Source organism: Theobroma cacao, chromosome 2 (assembly GCF_000208745.1).
Source record: "Theobroma cacao cultivar B97-61/B2 chromosome 2, Criollo_cocoa_genome_V2, whole genome shotgun sequence".
NCBI lineage: Eukaryota > Viridiplantae > Streptophyta > Magnoliopsida > Malvales > Malvaceae > Theobroma > Theobroma cacao.
In genome coordinates, this window is record NC_030851.1 from 35,908,796 (window position 1) to 35,929,035 (window position 20,240).

At 31.2% G+C, this 20,240-nt stretch overlaps 2 protein-coding genes across 2 annotated transcripts; one reads left to right on the forward strand and one right to left on the reverse strand.

Annotated features, from left to right (window-relative positions):
- LOC18609826 lies at nt 10,915–16,528 on the forward strand. The gene is made up of 10 exons (XM_018116094.1): nt 10,915–11,560; nt 11,654–11,791; nt 12,823–13,011; nt 14,507–14,644; nt 14,762–14,880; nt 14,991–15,123; nt 15,221–15,350; nt 15,485–15,564; nt 15,676–15,810; nt 15,963–16,528. The coding sequence occupies exons 1-10, from the start codon at nt 11,096–11,098 to the stop codon at nt 16,182–16,184; spliced, it is 1,749 nt and encodes a 582-aa protein (XP_017971583.1). The 5' UTR covers nt 10,915–11,095; the 3' UTR covers nt 16,185–16,528.
- On the reverse strand, nt 16,560–18,235 carry LOC18609827 (NAD(P)H-quinone oxidoreductase subunit L, chloroplastic). The gene is made up of 5 exons (XM_007045138.2): nt 17,965–18,235; nt 17,794–17,889; nt 17,523–17,630; nt 17,326–17,420; nt 16,560–16,859 (listed from the first exon to the last, which is right to left on the reverse strand). The coding sequence occupies exons 1-5, from the start codon at nt 18,100–18,102 to the stop codon at nt 16,709–16,711; spliced, it is 588 nt and encodes a 195-aa protein (XP_007045200.1). The 5' UTR covers nt 18,103–18,235; the 3' UTR covers nt 16,560–16,708.

The following is a 20,240-nucleotide window of genomic DNA, read 5'->3' on the forward strand; positions in this document are numbered from 1 at the left end:
TGGAAAATGAAAATGGTGTCAAATCAGGTGTCCTTAAAAAGCAAAAAATTGGAGACAAAAGGAACTGTGAACTTAAGAACCTACCCTTGAGCACCCCTCAAAGAAAAAAAAAAAACCCTCATTCACAGGTCATGGTTGTTTCCACATATCTAGAAGCTTTAGCGAAGAGGGTGTGGTGGTTATCAGGCCACCAACGTTGGTGGGTCATAATAGTTTAGGTTTGTGGAAGAAATATTGAGGATGACAATTCAAACACAACATCATTCCTAGAATTGGAGTCTTCAAAGGACTAGCACATCCAATTAACCACAATGTATACCTTATATCACTTTGCCCTATTCTAATTCCTATAGAGGAATATTAACCACATTACTTGCCCTATCCTACAACTATTAATACATGTCCATTATAATCAACAATTATAGCTTACAATTCTAAAGCTAACACTATAAATTTTCTTTCATGTAATTTCTTGGACCTTATTTTCATGTTCGAAAAAAGAAAAAAGATACTAATCACAATTCGTGATTGGTCGACAATATATTTAATTCACAAGATTAAAAGCCATAACTTATTTTCTTTAAAGTATTAGAGAGGGAGGACTTGTTCTTCCAATTTTTAATGCAAACCAAACCTACGTCCTTGGGACATGGCCTCTATATAGAGGAAGGTGATTATCTCTACTTATGAACGTGTATATAAAGGTGTCTATAATTCAATTGTGTAGATTTTTGGTTAATCTTAATCATTGACTAATCTCAATTAGTCAAACCGAAACTCGGATAAGTGAAAGCGTAGAAAGGCGGGAAACTGGTTATTACTGGTAAAATTTTACAAGTCCAAAAAGAGCGTTACACGCACGCATTTTGGAGTGACAGTTACGTTGGACAGGAGGACAGGCTGGCGCTGTAAAAATAGGGGCATTGAACCATGAAAGTGAGGGGACCCGTTGAATAGGTGCGGTCTGTACTGAGCTACAGAGGGGGAATGGGTGGAGAGTGGAAGCCACGCGTTACCATGATTTACACTTGTCTGACTAAACGATGGGGTGGGGGACCCATAACTTTTTGATGGGTCATCATCTTACTTGATTACTATCTCACACTCACAACACCCTTGAAAATCTGAAAGGGACTTTTGATGAACAAAGATTCATTTTAGACTTTTAGTCTTTAGAGCGCGCATCAAATTATTAGAAGTTTTAAACTGTAGTTGTCTACGGTATTTGACCTCCTTCATTAGATTTGAGTGAATGTTAGATTTTAGGTTCCAAATTGACCACTGCCCGCCTATCGCACATATCTTTTTTTTTCCTACCTTTCACGATTCGAAAATTGTGTTTAGGATGTTATTAAAAGTACGATTGCTTGGAATATAATTATTGTTAAGATAATTTTATAATATTTAATATAATATAAGAAAATAATGATTGTAAAAAATAAAATTGTTAAAAAAATTACATTACAATATTTAATTTACAAACACTTAGAATGTAATGTAAATTTATAAAATTATTTTTATATATGAAAATATAAAATTAAATTAATATATAAGATAACGCTTTGGAATCAAATATTTAACTATTGTAATCAATCAAGTGGTTATTTTACAGAAAATGAAAATATCACTTAACTCACATGTATTATGAAATCAATTAATTTATCGATTAGATAATCACTCATTATAATGATTTAAATATAAGTTTACAAACTTATAATATTCCTCCTGTAAACATTTTCTGTTTATTATTAGAGAATTTCGTAAGTATGCAACGATTTAGGATGTTATTTTAAGTTAATTTAATAAAAAATTTTATATAAAACATAATAATATAATATTTTAATATTAATTATTTAAATATTAAAATTTATAAAATTATTAAATATGTATTTTTACTAAATATTCAACTTGAGAGGGGTATAGTTGTTCAACCCATTCTCTCGACTGTCCCTCTTCTATGGGAAGGTCACTTTCCCTCCAGCTCAAGAGGGAACCACGTTGGGAAATACCGTACCGAACATGGTAAAGTCACAATTAAAATCTCTGTAAAATGCTCAACTTCTTCGATACCGAACGGGACCTAATTTCTTAGTTTTTGCTTTTTTCAAATAATACCTTTTTTTTTATAATTAGGAATTAGGATTATTAACTTTAAATTTTACAGCAAAATTTTAATTTAAAATCAATTAATAATAAATAGACATACTTTTTTTTTAATTTATGAGCTCATGATATTTTAAAATTTATCTAATGAAATTTTTTTTTTTATAATCGCCACTTTAATAGTTATTTAGCATTTTTTATTCAAATTTTCTTTTGTTTTTGTTAAAAATATCTAGTGCACAAATTGCTAGAGATATACTAAATCTCACAAATATTCTTTTCGAATTCTAGTAGTGTTTGTCATATTATGTCTGAATTTTAACGGTGAGTTAATTGATTAATAAATTTTAATAAATTTTAAAAGTCGTGAATGAAAAAATTTAAATTTAACTTATAAATGAAAATGAAATATTATAAAAATATCACAAAATAATTATAAAATTTTTTTTTATCTAATTCGAATTGCAATGTTTTCAAAGTAACTTGCTCCTTAACAAGACTATTGCTATGGATAAATCGACATATAATATGTTATTCCAATTTATATATATATCAGCACATTAAATAATTAACTCTGATATATCATCTAATTAATGACACATTCAAAGTTAAAATAGAACAATATCAAACAATTGGCTGTAAGATTTGTTTGGACAGTTGAGATACTTGCATAAAGAATGGAATGTTATGAATAGCTTGCAAGGAAGACAATGCGAGTGATTGTATCAATGGGCAGTGGTGAGATTAGCTTAAGTTAGGATGTGCAGTCTGATTGGACAACACTAACAAAAGAGCACTCGAACATTCATTGTTCACTTGTAGAATCTAGACTAGTAAGTAAACAAAGCAGCAAAGAGAAGGTTTTGTCACTCAAGCTGGCACTTCTACTTGAGCTCAGGATCCATGCAGGATACCCCGCCAACTCATGAATACATGATGACATCCTATCCTATCCTATCCTATCCATTAATATTGATTTAACTTCACCTTCTTCTTCCGGATAAAATCAGACTGTAGCTCATTATTGTTTTTGAGTACTAAACCAAGAGATTCCATTTACATTACCCAATGGAAAAACATTAAACTAGTTAATTAACATCAAATGTATGAGAATCACTTTCAGATTGACAATATGACAAAGTTTACAGGGCAACAAGGTATGTACCTAGGAAAACCGGTATGAATGTGTTCGCAAATATTGTCGGCACGGTATTCCCATTTTTCCAAATATATAATAGCAATTAAGATATGGTGGACATTAAATTTTCAAAGTCCAAGAAACAAGATCTCAAAAACGATGGCATCATGGTCCATCACACGTGCTTCAACACATGGTAGCTTTCATAATTTCACTTTTTATGATTCTGAATATCCTACGAGGGGGGACCAGCGGGGACCTCTCCCCTCTCCCCTCTTTACTTTACACTACTTGGTTTCTAAATTTTTAATTTCTAAATCATAACCATGTGCTTTAGGTACATTTAATTAAATTTTTTATAAAAAATTTAACAATTTAATTGATTACTAATTAAACATATAATTACTATTTAATCTTACCCTTGATGTACACAATAATAAATATCCTTTTGTTTTTTTTTTTGGTGTAAATTAAAGAGGTGAAAAAATCCCCTCTTTTGTTTGAAGTCTGGAGGGTCCCATTTTAAGGTCCTGAAGATTGCTGTGCTTGGTGTCCCTGAGGCAACTTTGTCCTCGGGAAAGGGGCAGGAAAAGGGCTGCCCGCCTCTTTCTTTCTGCTTGCGGTTTTTGCTTATCCACAACATCTCCCACACGTCATTGCATGTGACTTTGGGACCCCTAAAGTTTGCCCAATTCTACCCTACATCCTTATAAATGTGGGAGAGTACAAATTACTTCGACGGTAATTGTTTCATTTTTCATTAGGAATATATATATATATATATATATATATATATATTCAACTCATGTAATTAAAACACATTTAATTCACATATGTCAAATTTTGAAAACAGATAACCTAAACTAATTGTCAATTGTTTATGGGTGATCGTATCTATTAAATTAAAAATCTGAAATCTTTAAGGAATAATTTTTTTGTACATTAAAGATTTAATTAGTATATAATTTCAAATTTTATAAATAACATAATATTTAAATTTACTTTCATTTACTTTTTAGTAGTTAAGTTTTATTTATTTATTTACTTATTTTATAAAATAAATAAATAATAAGTTATGAATTAACAAGAAAATGAAACTTAAAAAATCAATTATATTTTATAACAACTTAATGTTCTTGATAAGATGAGATACATAGCATATTACATAGAACAATATTCTACATATAGGATAACGAGTTTATTATGAAGTAAGATCACATAAATAAATAAATATTGTCATCAATAAAAAAATGTTATTATAAATGTATGAGTTTGACTCACTTATTATTTTTATCTCATAGAATGAGAATAAGTGTAAAACAACTATGTCACGTAAAGAGTAGTGAAATTAAAATAATGAATCTTATTACAGTAAAACCTTTATAAATTAATAATCTTAAGATCACGAAAGTTTATTAATTAATCGAGATATTATTTAATTGATAATTAATCATTTATTAATTTATACATCAATTAATAAAAATTTAATTTATCAAGGTTTAGGGTTTAAGGCACATTAGGTCAAGTAAAAACATCTATAAAAAGAATATAAAGTCTCACAAATGGTACAACTAAACACAATGACTTTTTATTTCAAAGGTATAAAGAAATCAATAATGACGGATTAAATGCGTAAAGTATTATATGAATACAACATAGAAAATTCAAATTGCACTCAAAAGCAATTGCAACAATGGCAGTTAAAAAAGCTTAACTTGTAAGTGAGCCAAGCAACAATATCAAATACGATCAAGAGGTCATTAGAGTATTTATCAGCCAACATTGAAAAATGTGAAACCAAACGATGCAAAACTGCAAAATTTTTGGAGCTAGAGAAGGTTCTCTATGAGTGGTTTGTTTAATACCAAGAACATGTGAAAATGATCAAAGATCTAATCACGGAACAGGCAAAGGAGTTTATGAAAGAGATGTACCTTGTAGATACGCCAGAATTCCATTTTTCTCAAATGTTGGCTCGAGCGCTTTAAATCAAGACAGGCATCAAGATATATCGTTGTTTCGGAGAAAGCGGGTCAATTGATATGGAACTCATGGAAAGCAATTTGCCGTCCATAATAGAGAAATTAGATCAATTTCCCATGAAGGATGTTTTCAATATGGATGAATCATGATTGTTTTATAGGTTACAACCAAATCATTCTCTTGCAGCAAAACAACTTGATGGTAAGAAACAAGACAAGGAAAGATTTACAATTGTTATTTGCTATAATGAGGATGGTTCTAAGAAAGATCCTTTATGGTTCATTATATGCTAAACCACGACATTTCAAGAATATGAACTTGAGCAGTATGAACTACAAGTATCATGCCAACAAACAAGAATGGATGACTCAGATTTTATTCCAAGAAAATGTTCAACAACTTGATAGAAAAATGGATGGTAGAAAAGTTCTCTTACTTATTGATAATTGTCCCGCTAATCCAAAAACTATTGAAGGTTTGAAAAATATTGAATTGTTTTTCTTGCCACCCAACACAACATCAAAGATTTAGCCTTATGATACGAGGATCATATGAGCTTTCAAGATGCATTATCATCGTTGATTTTATCAAAATCCTTTGGACGATTATGAACTTGAGATCCCAAATTCAAAGAAGATAAATATTTTAGACATAATGAATCTTGCAATTTCGACTTGAACAACAGATGTTCAGGCAAGTACAATTGCAAATTGTTTTCGACATTATAAAATTAGGTCTATAGATAACATGGCTTTAGAGAATTTGGATCAATACTCAGATGATAGAGTTATTCAACAATTGCATGTTCTAATCAAAGAGTTGAAATATGGTGATACAATGGATGTTGAGTACCTTTTGAACTACCCAGGAGAAAACAAGGCAGCTTTAGAGTTGTTGAATAATAAACAAATTATTGAGAACATCAAGAGAAATGACAAAGAAAACAAAGTTAAAGAGGATAGTTCTGTATTGGAGCTTGTCTCGCACAAAGAGGCACTCAGAGTAACAATTATATTGCATAATTTTCTTGACAACACGAGAACATTACACCAAAGCTTTATAATGTACTAAAAAAGTTAGCGATGACGTTCAAAAAAACACCAATTTCAAGAAAAAAAAAGTAATATTAGAGTCATATTTTACAAAAGCCTTTTAATTGAGTTATGTATATTTATAATTTTGATGTATAAGGAGATTATTAATTTATATATCAAACAGGACCTATGTATTTTTTTAAATGTATTATTTTATAAATTTAGTAAATTATTTAATTTATCACATTGATCCCAAGTCGAGATCGACCAGAAATATTATTTAATTAAGATTATTAATTTATTGAGTATTAATTTATTAAGATTTTACGGTATTTGTTTCGAGTTATTTTCATTGCTTTCCACGTGATATATTTGTTACGTGGTTATTCTAATTCTGTGAAACAATTCTTAAAAAAAAAATGATAAGTTAATAAAAATCAAGCATTTGCAACTATTAAATTGAACTTGTTTCGATATCATATAAAATTTAAAGGACATTCAAGATAGAAAAACTACTCTTGATGTACATAAAGTTTTCCAGAAATAATTATTGAAAAATTATTTTCAAAAAATAACTTGTATGAGATTTAGTTTATAGTGGTTTACCAATTACCATTATCAATAAAATCGATAAAAAAAACTGATATAATTTTGTCTAAAATGTAATTCAAATCTCATTATTTCCTATTTGCATATTCACTGTTTACCTGCTTCAAGATTTCAAATGCAGATCTCACTAAATTCTTGAACCCTCCCTTACACTTGATCCAAAAGACTTACTTGACCTCTTAATTCTTACAATTTTCTCAATTTTTTTTTTCAATTGCTTTCTTTTCCTTTTAATAATTTAGGGAGGGAGGTGTAAAAATCGTCTTGTTATTAAAAAAAAAAAGGGTAAAGCACCACCCTGGAAATGATAGGGGAGTATAGCTACTAATCCACATGGTGCTTTTACTTAGAAACAAAGTCCATGCTGATATCCATGGCAAGGCATCTCTGTAATGAGCTAAAAACACTTCCAATTGCATCCATATTTAAATAGTGACGGGATCTTGCAAGTGGATAACATGGGATTAATCTACAAGAATTAAATTATAAAGATGGAGAGTCAAGTTTCCTTGCTTACAGGTTCAAAAAACATGGCATCACGTGGGTAAGAGAGCTATTAATTATCACATTGGAACTTCCCAAAATATATTGTTCAGTTGTTGTTGGTCCCCTTGTCTCCAACTTCTTCAACAGCACTCAGCTTGAAGCCTAATTACATCATTCCTGCTCCTGCCTGCTCGTCACAGACTTAACCTATTGCATGCAGACTCTGCCTGCGTATATAAATTCCTTCAGCTGAAACTATCTTATTTCTAGTTTCTTTGTCTTTGGAAAATTTCAGCTTACATTCTCACTGGCAAATTACAGCAAAATTCTAACAATTCAAATTTAGCATAACAATTGTTACCTTGCTGCAATTGAGGTCAGGAGGTAACTCAGATGGGCATTGTTGCTTAACAAAGAACCATCGTTTTCCATTCTGAAATGAATGAGCCTTTTTCCACTATCCCAAGTCTGGTCTAAACTCTAAATTTAGGGCCCAAATAAGGTTGTGGGCCTTCTCTCAGTACTGAGCCATTCCGGTTCGGCTTTAGTTTACTTTACGGACTACGGTACAAACTGCAAAACGATATATCATCAATTTGAGTAAGGAATTGTAACTCAAATTTAAACGAAAGAAAATTTAAAAAATAATTATATATATATATATATATATATAAATATTAAAAAATTCAAAAACTTGTTGATACTTAGGAGCGAATGAATCAAGTATTACAAAATTCGAACTAAATTTGATTTATTACACGATTGTGTCAAATTTGATCTTACTAAATAATGCATGAGTCAAACTCGATTATTCATTAAATTTCAATAAAATTTAAGCAACTTACAAATAGTTAAATTCATTTATATCCCTAATTTTACTTGTTTGTAATAAATTAAAATATAAAAAGTGTAATGCCAAATTGCCGTGGATGGATATTTTTCTTTTATCTTTTTTTCCTATTTATAACATCTAACAATCGATTTTCCCTTATGCCAAAAAGGGGTTGATAACTTAATATATCTATAATGCAATTATTTTAATGATTAATTAGTGTAAGGGGAATCATAATCCAACAACTAGTACAAAATCAGACTACACATACCTGGCAAAATTTGATGGCTATTGGTTCATCTGGCCTGCCATAGGCAAATTCCGCTTTGGCCAGTTGACATCTTAGCAGGGAAGCAGCAAATTCTGCTATGATAGAACAGATCTGGCAACTGTTGGCAAAGAAACAAGGATGATAATTGGTCTTATATTATAGGGTATTCACGGGTATTCGATCTGGTTATATAAGATTAAGATATCTTATAATTAGGTTTAAAAAGTAATTTCACTATCCATTTCGGGTTCGGATAGAGTTTAGGTACCACTCCTTGAGTACCCGATACCCGAACTCAATTATGTTTTTTCTTTTGATTTTATGTAATTAAACACAAATTCATATTATTAATTAAATTAATTCATGAAAGATGATTACTCATTAACTTGTAATATCTTTTAATACATATACTCTATATATTATGTTAATTTATAAAAAATAGAATTACTATTATATATTTAATGTATATCCTTGAAATATAAATATATTTATTTTTTATTTTTTATTAACGTTACAAAAATTATAACTTATAAAATTATTAATTATAATATATATACTTTTATTTATATAAATCTATAAAATATATACATAAAAAGAAGTTGTGAGATTATAATAGTTTTAGAACTTATTTATAATTTTTAATTTCATGTAATTAAAGATAAATCCATATAATTAATTAAACTTGTAATGTTGGTTAAGTTGTTATTTGGATATTTGTTTTTAATTATTTAAGTCGATATTTAAGATATTTATTTTTGTTTATTTAAATTTAAATTTTATTATTTGTGTGCTTTTATAAATTTAATTAGTAATGAATTATATGAAATATGGATAAAAATATTATTATTTATAAATATGGTTACAAATTCAGGTTTGGATAATTGGATACCAATAAAGAACATTTTAATAATTTTTTTACATAATCGAGTTTTTAAACGAGTTCAGGTAATTATCGAGTAATGTGTATATATTAGAGTTTGAGTTAGAATAGTAAATTTAAAAAATATTTAGATAATTATAGGATTTGAATATCTCTTTTATTAATCGAGTTTTGGTTTGAATACTTTAAAATTAATAAATACCTTATTCGTTGACATCCATACAAAGAAAAAGATAGCTTGTTGCAATTGCAATTAATTTGAATAAATTTTGCTTTGAAATCATTTAGTAAGTTAAGGAAGGTCCGATGCTATTTTAATTGGTAACTATTTCTTTTATCTCTAAATGACGATGTCCCTCATTTATTCCGGGAGATCATTCCTCTCTTGAAAAGAAGCAATTTTGAGCAACCAAGTATGAAAGGATTGATGTGCTCTTTCAATAGGATGTAATGGGTTGGACTTCTCTATGAAACAACGACTCTTTCCTCATTTAATGTAACCCAACTTCTCCAACACAAATTGAACACTCCAGACTTATCATGTAAGTGCATCAAATCAATCCTTAAGCAATCAAGAGCTTTCAAGTGTTCAAATCAAACATTGTATTCTTTGCATGCAAACTTTAAGGGTGAGTAAAATTGGATCGAATGAATAATTCAATCGATACGAATGTAATTTGAATAAAATAGTTTGATACAATTGATTTATTGAGTCTATTGTTTTAAAAAGTTTGATTCAACTGATTTATTTGATCGATTGTCGATTCTAAAATTTTTAGATCGAACTAATAAAAAATTAAATTAATATTATATATATTTAAAATTTATATAATATATATTTTTTATTATTAAATTGATGATGTGCAATAGTTAATTATCTTACCTTAGATGATTTTATTTTGTACATGTTAATTTTATTATTTTTGCTATGTTGAATTTTTAATGTTAAAACTCTTTAATGTTAATTTGATAGTTTATGTAAAAGGATATAATTATATGAGTGAAAGGACAAATATTATGATTTTTTTATATTTAGTTTATTAATATATTTTATAATTAGAATGGAGTTTATAAATTTTAATGTTGTAATTTGTAAAAGATAAAATTTTAATTTTTTGATGTAAAATCAAATTGAATAAACCAATTCGATATTTGATCGATTCAATTTTTTTTAAAATTTAATTAATTTTTTAAAAATATTTGATCTCTTTTTATGAGGGACAAAATCGATCCATTGCTCATTCTTACCAAGCCTAAACTGGCAAACAACTATCCTTATGAGGTAATTTGTTTGCAAAACCTCTTCCCATTCCACCTTGAAATTGCATAATCAAGGAGAATCCAAAACTTAAGGTTACGTTGGAGAATTTGAATTTGAAAGTCAAAAAAATTTTCTTTCCCTATCTTTTTAATATATCAAGTATTTTTATCTGTGCTTAAATTCTATTGTTACTTGCGAATATTAAAAAAGATACTGCTGTAAAATAAACAAATAGCTGTACTAGGACTTAGAAGGAGGAGCTACAGCTGGAAGTTGATTTCCAATTTAGGGTCCGACTTAAACTGGAGAAAATATTTTACCAAAAACGATATTTTGTCCACTGCTCGTGCGTCCGCATCCAAAATCAGCGAAGAAATTTACGCGCTTTGCGCTGCTTAATTCCTCATAATCCGATCCCTTCATAGTATTTATTTATTGTTAGTATTACTCTCCACTTACTTCTCTCTCTCTCTCTCTCTCTCTCTCGCGTTTCCAATTATGGAGTCCGTCGATCTCCATGAAGCCCACGAAACCACCACCGCCAACCACAGTGACCATGGCTGGCAAAAGGTATCATATCCCAAACGACAACGCAAGACCAAGCCCAACGCCGATCCCGAAAAGCCTAACCTTACCCGCCCTAATGGATCCCTAACTAACGGCGCCCCTAACGTTTTCCGTTCCGTCGAGCAACATTCCGAAGATCGCCGCCGCCGGACCCTCGAAGCTCAAAGAGCTGCCGCCCTTAACGCCAATGCGAAGGCTAAACATAACAGATCGGGCCTCGACGACGACGACAACGACAACGACGACGAAGACAGTGATCTGGAAGGCGTTAAACCTAACGGAAAGCCGGCAGAGGAGGAAAAGAAGGTGAAGCAAAAGAAGCCGAAGAAGCCTAAGGTTTCGGTTGCAGAGGCCGCCGCAAAGATCGATCCCGCCGATCTCTTGGCTTATCTCGCTGTAAGAGCTGAAAAATGATAAATTTTGTCTTTTTTTTTTGGTTTTAAATTAAATTGATTGATTATTTATTTATATATTGGTTTGGGGAATCAGGGGCTGAATGAAGAACAGCAGGAAATTCAAATGCAGAAGTTTGCGAATTATTATGGCAAGGCATTCCAGGAAGTGGTAGCGGGGCAGTTTCCTTGGATGAAGATGTTTAGGGAGAGTACCGTTATCAAGCTTGCTGATGTGAGTTCATATTTATTTTGTTTTAACGTCATTGATTTTATCAATTGGAAATTGTATTTTTGAGCTGGATCCGTGTTAGAAAGGAACCTTTGACGTATTATTTCATTGAAAGAAATTTCTTGCAAGTTTGAACCTTAAAGTTGAAAACTTTCACCGAAGCTTGATTTGTGGATTGACTGGATAAATGTGTTAAAAGTCCATGATTTTGCTAGGAAACGTGATTGGGATTTTTTAAATTTTGTTTGCATGATTATAAAAGATTGGAACTGACTGGTGCTTTTTCATTGTACCATCACAATTTCGTTGTCATATTAGTTTCACATTTAAACTTATCCTACACTTTTTCTAAAAAAAAAAAAAAAAAAACTTATCCTACACTTGGAAGAGCTCAATTATATCAAACTATTAAATTGATTTGCATGAAAAGGAGTGAGTAGGATTTTGCAATATCATGTGCATTTATTGTGGCTTTCAATGTTTTCTAAGGAAGCAGTCAAATGCTTTTCTCGGTTATCGGTTTACCATATTTTCATGTATCATAAATCCATACAATGGTATTAAAAGGATCCAAAATCAGCAGCTTGAGATAGCTCTTGTGTTCATATGCTGATGATATAAAAAAGTTCAAGGAATCATTTAGCATTGCAGCTTACAAACATTGAATTAGTTTAGAATGTAGCTATAATTTGAGAGGAAATGATTTCATATATGGTTATTAAATTGGTATAATAAATGAATAACAAGTTTGTTTTGTGGAGATCAGTTTGCATCAAGAGGTGCATAAATGTTACCTAAGTACCATTTAGATATTTCCTTTTAAGTGCTTATATCAAATATCATTATTCTGAGGGTGATATTGAACTTCTTAATGGTTATAGCAAACTGTTATCATATGCTCTCATTATTGCTTCTATCTGTTATATTCAGGCCTATCTTTGTGATATCTAGCTGTGGTTGTAATCATGCTTACTCTTCTTTAAAAAGCTTTTTAGAATTTTTCTTACCAAATTAGTAATTTTGTCCGTTGGCAGATACCTCTTTTGCATATTTCTGATGCTGTTAATAGGACATCAGCCGATTGGATAAGCCAACGATCCCTCGAGGCACTGGGTTTCTTCGTATTATGGTCTTTAGACATCATTCTTGAGGACTTGGTGGCCCAGCAAGTAAGTGCTAAGGGTTCCAAAAAAGGTGTGCAACAAACATCATCAAAGTCTAAGGTAACATTATTTGCGGTTTTGCTGCTAAATTGGTTACTATCTTTTGCTTGTCATCCATTATTTTGATGTTTGATTCTGTTGAGTCAATATTGGTCATTTGCTTTTAGATATCAGATGTGTGCTGTTGTTTACATATTGTGCATCATTCAGCTGGATGATGCTGTTGTGCTATAGTAATTTGGATAAAATACAAACCCCTCGTTAGTTTGGGAAACCCCCCTTGGCCCCTCTAAAAAAGTAATGGATTAATTACAAGCTAATTTTGAATGAAAGGACAAGTATACCCTTTGTTATTTAATTTGTTTTCTTTTGTTCTTTCTTTTGCGTAAGTTTTTTTTTAATTACAAAATTTTAAGATTTAGTTAGTTATAAATAACGTTGTCAAATTAACCAGTTTTAAAATCATCTTTAATTACTATAAACATAAATTTTAATTAAGCTAATATTATAAGTATATGTTAAATATATTATATTATCTTTAATTCAATTATGTATGAATTTTTAGATGAATATATCAAATTGTCTTTTTGTTAAAATAAATCATCTTAATTACTATCAAATTGGAGGAAAAAAGGCTGGGTGACAAAGAATTTGATTAAAAAAAAAAGAGAAAAAAATTGAAAAAGGAGGACAAAAAACGGAGAAAAAAGGAAAAAAAATGAGGGTGTCTTTTCTCTTTGGTATTTAAAGTTAATTTTGAGCAAACATTAGATTGAGTAACAGAATCTTAACTTTTGTTACTTTTTGGGGGTGGATAGAGTGTTTTTCGAAGTACTGAAGGGTAAGTGTATTTTTCACTTAAACCTTAGATGTAACAATTATTTTCATACTAATTTTATTCTGCCTTTAGTTGTCATTTGTTGGTTTCACACTCCCATGAAATCACTTTTCATTTATTTTAATAATATACCCAGGTTAGGATTTAATTTGTGTAGGTGAAAGCTATTGATCCTTTTAACGTACGTTTGATCAATCCATACAAGCAGATATCCTTTAGAACATATGCAATACCCTGCGAGTTATTGTAACATATGTCCATGGAGAAGTTAAGGCATGAGCTGATGTGAATGCGATAATACTTGTGAAGGCTTTGGTTTTCTTGTTCCACAATTTGTCGAGTACAAGTTTATTTTCTTGCTTATTTGTCAAAGTATTTTGGATGGGAAGTTTCTGTTACTGATGTGCAAGCTAAGCAGCACTGAGTATCATACATTTTTGAATGTTGTGTTATACGGTAGGTCTGGGAGTTAAATAATTTCTGCTTTGACAGTTGCTTTTATTTACTACAGGATCTTCAATCTCGTTTCATTCAATGAACTTGCGAAACTCTTCTTCCTTTTCCATTTTTGCTTTTCTTTTGCATGTGTTCAAACAGAGGCTTTCCTTTTATCATGTATAGTTTTGTAATATAAAAAGTATTTACCTCAAACTTTTGGCCAAAAAAAAGAAAGTTTGCTGTCTCAAATTCGGTTTGATGTAGAAACATGTTATGCAGGTTGGAATATTTGTGGCATTAGCAATGGTATTGCGGCGTAAACCTGATGCCTTAATTAGTGTATTACCGAAGCTGAGAGAAATTTCAAAATATCAAGGACAAGATAAGCTTCCTGTTATTGTATGGATGATAATTCAGGTAAGCGTATGGCAAAACATCAGTCTAACTTATTTATGAATTTTTAAGGCAGTTTACAATCTGTTATTCTTTGCACTGATAAGCTTCTAATCTCAAAGTCAACATTGTATTGTCTAGGCCTCCCAAGGAGATCTTGCTGTGGGGATGTACTTGTGGGCACATCACCTTTTGCCTGTAGTTGGTGGAAAAAACTGTAATCCACAGTCCAGGGATCTAATTTTACAGATAGTTGAATGGTATTAGAGCTTCTATCGTTTTTGCCTTTTTCCTTTCTAATCCATTTTTTAATCTTCTTCTTGAGCTTGAAATTCATAAGGCTAATTGAATTTTTTCCTTCTTGGTGAAGGATCTTATCTGCCTCAAAAGCGCGGTCAGTTTTAGTAAATGGTGCAGTTAGAAAAGGGGAGCGTTTGGTGCCACCATCTTCATTTGAGATACTAATGCGAGTTACCTTCCCTGCATCTTCAGCTAGAGTAAAGGTAGGTTTAGAGTTTTGACTCTGCATTTTCTGTGTCTGCACTTAGATCTAAAGAGTTATAGTTTTTTACTTTATTGTAAATTATGTTATCCCTGCAGGCTACTGAAAGGTTTGAGGCCATGTATCCTACACTAAAGGAAGTGGCTATTGCTGGTTCTCATGGAAGCAAAGCAATGAGACAAGCATCTCAGCAGATATTCAACTTTGCAGTCAAAGCAGCAGGAGAAAGTATGTCTGTCTTGTATTTGAAAACTTTTCTTCTTTGCAGTTCTCTCCCTCCTCCTTCCTGCCCCATTCCTTCTTCCGCTTTCTTCTAATGGTAGTTTTGACATCAAAGTTTGTCCTTTATCTTTATTGAACAGGCTCTCCTGAGTTATCCAAAGAAGCAGCTGGAATAGTCATATGGTGTTTGAACCAGAATACTGACTGCTACAGGCAGTGGGTGAGCTATTTTAGTTTTTAATGAACACTTTTATGAAGGAGGAGGAATCTTTTTAGTTTTTCTGATCGGCTTCTTACTGATTTATTCTTATCTTTTGCTTGGTGTGAACAGGACAAGGTGTATCTTGAAAATCTAGAAGCTAGTGTTGCTGTTCTTAAAAAACTTTCAGAGGAATGGAAACAACACTCTTCAAAATTTACTACTCTTGATGCTTTGAAGGAAACCGTCAAGAGTTTTAGGAACAAGGTACTTACTGTGCTAAGAATAACCTAATGCCATATGATTTTTATGCCAACCATCCATCTCATTTATTGGCAGAAATCGATGTTATGGTAGGCAAATGTTTCAAGTCACTTAGGAAGTGACCTGATTATCATTTTCTTTTTGGCCATTTTCAGAATGAGAAAGCAACGGCCAGTGGAGCAGATGCCTCTAGACAGGCACTGTTTCAGGATGCAGACAAGTACTGTAAGCATATATCTGGAAAGCTATCACGAGGCCATGGGTGCATGAAAACTCTGGCCTTTGTTGTTGTTGCATTTGCTGTAGGTGCTGCTGTCGTTTCTCCCAACATGGATGCCTGGGACTGGAACAAACTGTCTGTAGTTTTCAGCTCTTAACAATCTTCCCCGTCTAGAACTTTGTCTTTTAGATACTTTCTTTCCTCAGTTAAAAGAGTTTTTGATCTAGAGTTTCTAACTGGAAAGAAAAAAAAAAAAACAGGAAAAGATGTCTTTTAATGTGGCATTTAGGGTGAATAGGATCAGAATACAGGCTGTCGTCTTAAAGAAGCGAAGCCTAAGGTTGAGGAAAATCATTGAATGAGTTCGGTTGACTATATTGGCACGTATTTCGAGTAATTTATTCTCATGACTTTTGTAGATTCCAATAATTTGAGGATCAATCTGCATGGTGCAAACCATTATTAGAATGCTTTGAAAAATGAAGTTTCTTCAGTTAGTTATCCTTGTATTTTTGACCGCAATCCTCTTTCGAAGGGACAATGGTGCCATGCATGGAATTGCTATCATTGACAAATCGGTACCCGTTAACGTTCAAACTTATGTAGTATTAAACCTGCGGGAAGCTTTGGGACACAAGCAAGAACCGCAGGGTTCTGAATATTGGTAAATATTTCATCGATTTACCCATCATAATCTTCAGGCTTGGCAAAGGGGTATTTGAGATACGCATATTTAACTTGTGAAGGATCTTTAGGTGTATCCCAAGGATACTTCAAGGATGGATCCCGAGGGAATTTCCTGAAGTTCAGAAATGGCGCCCAAAGCAATACTCTGCACGCAGGAAGGGGAAGGAAATATGAAACCAAAATTGATTAAGTACACCCAATCCCAATGAAAACATCAACATTTCCTCAACCTAGCATGCCTCAGATTCTAATTAGAAAATATATGGTCTTAAACTCTGATCTTTTGAAACAATTAAACTTGCTAATGAAATATTGGAATACTTTAAGCTCTGAAGTATAACTCTTCTTTCTATGCCAGACATCAGTGAGGGACCAGACTTTGAGGTCTAAAACTTTTTTTCTAACATATGCAGATGCACACATACATACATACGTAACGTATATATAGAGTTTTATAATCTAAATACATATATTGAGATTTTCTACCAAGTATGTATAATGAATATTAGTAGAAAATCATAGAAATGAAATGCAGGCAGCAACCAAATAAACATTTTAGCTTTGGATATCTTGCCCAAAAGGACAAAAGTGAAAAGAATGTCCAGACTCACCCCGGAAAGAACAAGAAGACACACATGAACTGCAAATACATCTCCAATAGGTTTCTCCTGTACCATCTTATCCTGAGCCAGTTCATGATGATTGGCTGCCATTAATCAAGCCATAATCATAAGAAAACAATATTTGCAAAGCAAAGTGAATACCAAAAAAACTGTTCAATTCAGAGAGAGGCAACGGCAGTACTCACTGGCATGATAAGGAAGTACCAAAAAGCAACAATTCCTAGTTGAATTATAACGCTAATAAGATCTGGCTCGTTATTTACCCCTGTAACAGCTAATGCTGGCTGCTCAAACTGGTAGAAAAATCTTCATTAANAACTTATAAATTTATATCATTTAAAATAGATAACAGTTAATTTCATATTAATACAAGTTTATATATAATTATATATATATATCTCAAGGTTAAATAACTATGGACTAGAACAGACAGAGAGAAAAAGATTAATGTCTTACCGTGGCAAGAAGGGCAGCAACTTGAATGGCCAAGCTGGTCTTCTTTGTATCAAAGAAATCATTTGGCTTTATGTTGATGCTTGCAACACTGCGTTTCTGGGAAAAGGCATGATTGATTGAGAAATGTCTGAAGTAAAAACAAAATGTTAAAGAAAATGAAAGGATGTTTACCTTATCATCAAGCTTGGAATGGTGGATTGGTTTGTGTGTAGATGTAATATTGTAGAAAGGGAATGTTGTGCAGTGAGAAGGGGAATGAGAAATGGAAGGCCAAGCCTTGGGGATTTGGAAGGTGAAAGGGCTACTCATCTTGGAGCAGTACTATAACTCTATAATTGTTGTTTATTTCTTATCGTTTTGAGTAGAGAGTTTCATGGCAGAGAATGCATGGACTTTCCCAGAAATGGGAATATTGGAATTCTCAAACTTTATCCGTCTGCAAATATTTTTGGGGGCTGCCACGTATTATATAATTGCGTCAAGACCACCACACAAATTTTGACATCCCATTCTTTGTCCCTCTTAAGGTTTTGTTGCATTTGGTTTCTATATAAGTTTTTAATTGATGGGGTCAAAATTTTTAGGTTTTTGTTAATTTAGAACCAAACATTTTAATTAGAATAATTAAGGACCAAACATTTTCGATTCTTTACAATTAATGGGTTAAGATGAGAGGTGTCTGGCACGTGTAGGACACACACATGATATGGACGCTAACTTATCGTGTAAGATACGGAATGGTAGTTTTGTCAGAAAGTTTTTTCTGTTAAGTCAAAACAGTTCAAATTATGACGTGGCATGTAATAACTTTTTTATCATGGTATGTAACAATTAAATTTTTAACATGACATGTAATCATTTTATTGTTAAACATGATATGTAACAACTAAATTTTCAACATGACGTGTAATAACTACATTTGACAACTAAATTTTAACATGGCATGTAATAACTAAATCTTCAACATGACGTGTAATAACTATATTTTTTAACATGACGTGTAATAATTACATTTTTTAACATGACGTGTAATAACTAAATCTTCAACATGACGTGTAACAATTACATTTTTCAATTTGACGTGTAATAACTAAATTTTCAACATAGCGTATAACAATTATATTTTTAACATGACATGTAACAATTATATCCAACATGACATGTTACAATTAAATTTTAGAATATGACGTGTAACACTATATTTTTCAACATGATATTAACAACATTTTTCCCACAAAAAGTAATAATAGCATTTTCCAACATGCCAGGTCATCAGTTCACGTAAATTTTTATCGTGTGTGATACACACTGCATCCACTTGTCAACTTAACCCTTAATTATAAGGAATCAAAAACATTTGGTGTTTGATTGTTACAAGAAATGTTTGGCCCTTAATTGAAAAACTACCTAAATGTTTAACTCCAATTTGAACATTTAACCTTGATATAATGATGCTTGTACTATTTATTTTTTTGATTTTCAAAGATTTGCTAGAAAGTAAAAATTAAACAATTGTAGCTCATATCATAATTGATTAAAAGTGAATAAATAACTAAATTTACTCGTATTAATAATAACATAATTAATTCATATAAAAGTTGAATTATGTATTTTGTCATTTTAAAAAATTTACAAATTTTATGTACGCACTTTTTTTTTTTTTGCTTTTTCTATTGCTAAAAATCAAAAAGCAAATAGTAAAAATTAATAAATGTTTGATTTGGTTACTAATTTATTATATCTCTAAGAGTTGTTTTATAGTGAGTATAATGTTATATAAAGAACTATGAGAACAATTAAACGAATAGAACACCTATATCACGTGGATAATAGTGAAATTAATCTCAAACAAGTGGCAAGTTTACAAATTTGTTTTAAGTTTGGAATAGTTTAGAGAATTTAACTTGGTGACTTAGATATGAAAATAATTAAGAGATCCTCTCTTAATATTTTCTTGAAATTCAAGTGCTTGTTCTTTTCAAGAAACATGTGACACATTACTAAGTGTCAAATCATTAAATTGAAGTATCCGCCTATTACTTAGCATACGCAGTGGGTTAATGTGCTATTCTTATGATAAATGTGTTCCTACCATGATGTCCATTAATCACTCTTTATGTAATTATTCTTGAGTAACCACTGCTACTTGATCTATATATAAGAGCATTAACAATTAATTAAAGATAAAATAGAAACTTAACCGACTTTGATTTTAAAACACTCTTTCAGGCTCTCCCAAAATTCTTTCCAAATATTCGTTTTTGTTCTCAACTATATCCACTTTATTCTCTAAGCTTGGTTCGCCGTTCACTTTCCTTACATTTTCCCTAAAGTTTACCCATCAACTCTTTCAACAAGTACTTAATATTTCAAAGACTGCTTTAATCTCTTTCTCTTTTGTTTCTAATACATCTTGCTTGACTTAATTGCAAAGCTACTCCTATCAC